General features: G+C 44.8%; 1 protein-coding gene across 3 annotated transcripts; it reads right to left on the bottom strand.

The window, feature by feature from the left end:
• Nucleotides 1-159: 159 nt before the first annotated feature.
• LOC123256135 (insulin-like growth factor-binding protein 3 receptor) lies at nucleotides 160-2,621 on the bottom strand. 3 transcript variants are annotated; one of them, XM_044684821.1, is made up of 3 exons: nucleotides 2,534-2,621; nucleotides 647-851; nucleotides 160-558 (listed from the first exon to the last, which is right to left on the bottom strand). In XM_044684821.1, exons 2-3 carry the CDS (start codon nucleotides 809-811, stop codon nucleotides 349-351), a joined length of 375 nt encoding a protein of 124 aa, XP_044540756.1. In that variant the 5' UTR covers nucleotides 812-851; nucleotides 2,534-2,621; the 3' UTR covers nucleotides 160-348. The 3 variants fall into 3 exon arrangements, with proteins under 3 accessions (XP_044540756.1, XP_044540755.1, XP_044540757.1); XM_044684820.1 differs by having other exon boundaries at nucleotides 2,500-2,610; XM_044684822.1 differs by lacking the exon at nucleotides 2,534-2,621 and adding an exon at nucleotides 2,441-2,469.
• Between the last annotated feature and the right edge of the window lie 306 nt (nucleotides 2,622-2,927).

The following is a 2,927-nucleotide window of genomic DNA, read 5'->3' as shown; positions in this document are numbered from 1 at the left end:
TTAATTTTAAACCCTTAACTTCTGTGTATTGACTTATAGGTGGAAGAGTGGTAAGGGTAGGCAATGGGGGTCAAGTGACTTGCCCAGGGTCACACAGCTGGGAAGTGTCTGAGGTCGTATTTGAACCTAGGACCTCCTGCCTCTAGCCCTGGCCCTCAATCCACTGAGCTACTCAGCTGCCCCCACAGAGTTTTAAATGACAGGTAAGATAATGTATATAAAGACATCTTGAAAACTGTAAATTCAAATGTAAGGGATTGTTATTTCACATTCTTGGGAGAGACAGGAAAATGTTTTTAAGAGACCAAGGGAAAGGAAGAATTTCAGGTTATATTCCTAACCCTCTCATCATTTTCTTCTCTCACCACTTAGTCCCAGTTGGTGGCCATGGACAGTGGCCTGTAGTTGTTGAGTCCTATTCTTGATACCATCTCCTAGGTTTAAACTGGTCTTCAAGCTCACAGTATGAAATTCGGATCCAGGTGGTTTCCTTGTACCTGTCCTATTCCAAGGGCACAGAGTCAGTTGACCCAGAGATCTCATGAAGGAGACCCAATCCTGTGTGCAGAAAGGTGGTGACAAGTTTGTATGACCAAACAGATAGGAAAGACAGATCTGGAGAAATAATGATAGGGAGTGCTCTCACCTGAGGGATATCAGGATTTCGAAGTCCATCACCATGATTAAGGATAAAACCACCAAGGCCTAGGCCAGAAGCCCCAAGTAGCAACAATGCAAGTGCAGCACAAACCAAAGGTGGACGATGTGACAGGCAGAGCTGCAGGTTCTCTCCTGCCTGCCAGCTGCCCATAGGGAGGTGAGGGAGCTAATCCTCACTCTCTGCTATGAAACTGCCAGAAGAAGAACAATTCAATTAAAAGTATATGTTCTGGGCTCAGACACTTCCTAGCTGTGTGACCTGAGCCAATCACTTAACCCCAATTGTCTAGCATTTACAACTCTTCTGTCTTGGAATCATATTTAGTATTGATTCTAAGGCAGAAGATAAAGGTGTATTTAAAAGGACATTTATGGGGGCAGCTGGGTAGCTCAGTGGATTGAGAGCCAGGCCTACAGACAGGAGGTCCTAGGTTCAAATCTGGCCTCAGACACTTCCCAGCTGTGTGACCCTGGGCAAGTCACTTGACCCCCACTGCCTAGCCCTTACCACTCTTCTGCCTTGGAGCCAATACACAGTATTGACTCCAAGACGGAAGGTAAGGGTTTAAAAAATAAAAAGACATTTATTATGTCCTTTATCTGTTTATTATGTTAATCATCTGATATTTACAAGATACTGTACTAGGGCTGGAAATAACACTCCCTTCAGTCTTATGAGGGGTCACAATACAACATTTTAAAAGATAAGTAGGAGACAATTTGAGTAGGGAAGAGAACAGTAATAACAAGGTGGGGCAGAAGGGGAATGAGAACAACCAAAAAGTCCCTTAGAAAGTAGCACTTGAATGAAAGGAGAGGAAATGGCTAGTCAGAGATGCTGAGGTTACAAGGCAAAGTCAATACATCATATCTTTCCCCCCCAAAAAACGACCAGGTTAAAAGATATACAGAAATAGGAAAACTTGCTTTGGTTGGGGGGGAGAGGTGACATCATTAGAATTAGGGAATTATCTATGCTCACTCTACTTTCATCAGTAAATTGTTCCTGCCTCTATCTCCCCAAAGGGCATTTAAAATAGTCTTAAAGAAAAAGAGGGCGGGGTGTGTGTGTGTGTGTGTGTGTGTGTGTGTGTGTGTGTGTGTGTTAGAGTGTGTATAAAAATGCTTAGGCCAAAGGGTTATCTAGGTCCTGGGCCAGAAGACTAGGACCTGATATTTGTGACAGGAAAGGTCTTTAAGATGGCATTTCAAATAATGAAGGCATGGGAAAGAAGAAGGAATGAAAAGGTAACAATTTATATTCAGGCTAAATTTCAAACATTTTCTAGTTGACTACCCTGTAGATGCAAGTAATTGTTATCTCTATTTTACAGGTGAGGAAAGTGAGGCTCAAGAGCAAATGACTTGCTTCAGGTCAACACAGCAGTACTAAGTGGCAAGGAGAGGACTAGAACCCAAACATCCTATTTCCAGACCTGGGGCTTTTTCCATTATACTCGAATGCCAGTGGGGTTAGGAAGGGGGCGGTTGGAGAGAGGAGCGGAGATAGGTGGTGGTGGGGTGGTGGGGACAAGACTGTGCCAAAAGTATCAGGAAGTGGGATGGAGGAAAGTGAGAAAAAGGACTGCTGTCACCCTCCTCCCTTTTGCCTTTTGCAAATAACAAAGTAGAGACTAGTGAGAACATTTGCATCAGGATGGGATTCAGCATCTGCAGCTACTGTCCCCTAAAAAACTATGGTACCTATCAGGGATCTCTTCTATGAGCCTGCAGCCAAAGCACTCCTCTTCCCCCCCAACTTCCTTCTCTTTTACCCTACCTCCCATTGCCCGTATTGTAAGATTCCTCCCCGGCAACTAGCGAGCCCCGAACTCTCACCCTTTAAATGCCCAAATGAAGTCCTGGAGCCCACCTGACGTCACGCGCGGGACCAAGACGATACAGACCACACATGCGCATTCGCTCGGTCTCCTAACCTTCGTTGCCAAGTTATGCACCGGAGTGTAAAGGTCCTAAGCGGCCGAGCTCTTCAGTTCCGGAAATTATGACTGGGTGAAACCATTATGACATATAATACAGGGGTAGAGGGAAAAATATTCACCTTCCCTCCTTTCTCCCCCGAAAAAGGCTGATGTTATAGCGATAGAGGTGTCAGTTTTGATCTGAAATGTCCCTAGAAATATAGAATTCATCTGTATATTAAGAGATAGGAGCCTTAATGTTACATTTGTCGCAGGCACTAAATTGGACTCCCCCCCTCTTGCTCATACCTGTCCTCTTCCCGACAAGAAGGATTCCCACGTGGG

This window comes from Gracilinanus agilis, unplaced genomic scaffold (genome assembly GCF_016433145.1).
Source record: "Gracilinanus agilis isolate LMUSP501 unplaced genomic scaffold, AgileGrace unplaced_scaffold56229, whole genome shotgun sequence".
Lineage (NCBI taxonomy): Eukaryota > Metazoa > Chordata > Mammalia > Didelphimorphia > Didelphidae > Gracilinanus > Gracilinanus agilis.
This window is presented reverse-complemented; position numbering and strand designations above follow the sequence as displayed.

What these genes read in the sequence shown, in the direction of transcription:
- LOC123256135 (XM_044684821.1), bottom strand. Translation starts at nt 811, where the DNA reads ATGGGCAGCTGGCAGGCAGGAGAGAACCTGCAGCTCTGCCTGTCACAT. An exon ending in GAAATCCTGATATCCCTCAG is followed by an intron (nt 559 to 646) that starts GTGAGAGCACTC and finishes TTCTGCACACAG; the next exon opens with GATTGGGTCTCCTTCATGAG.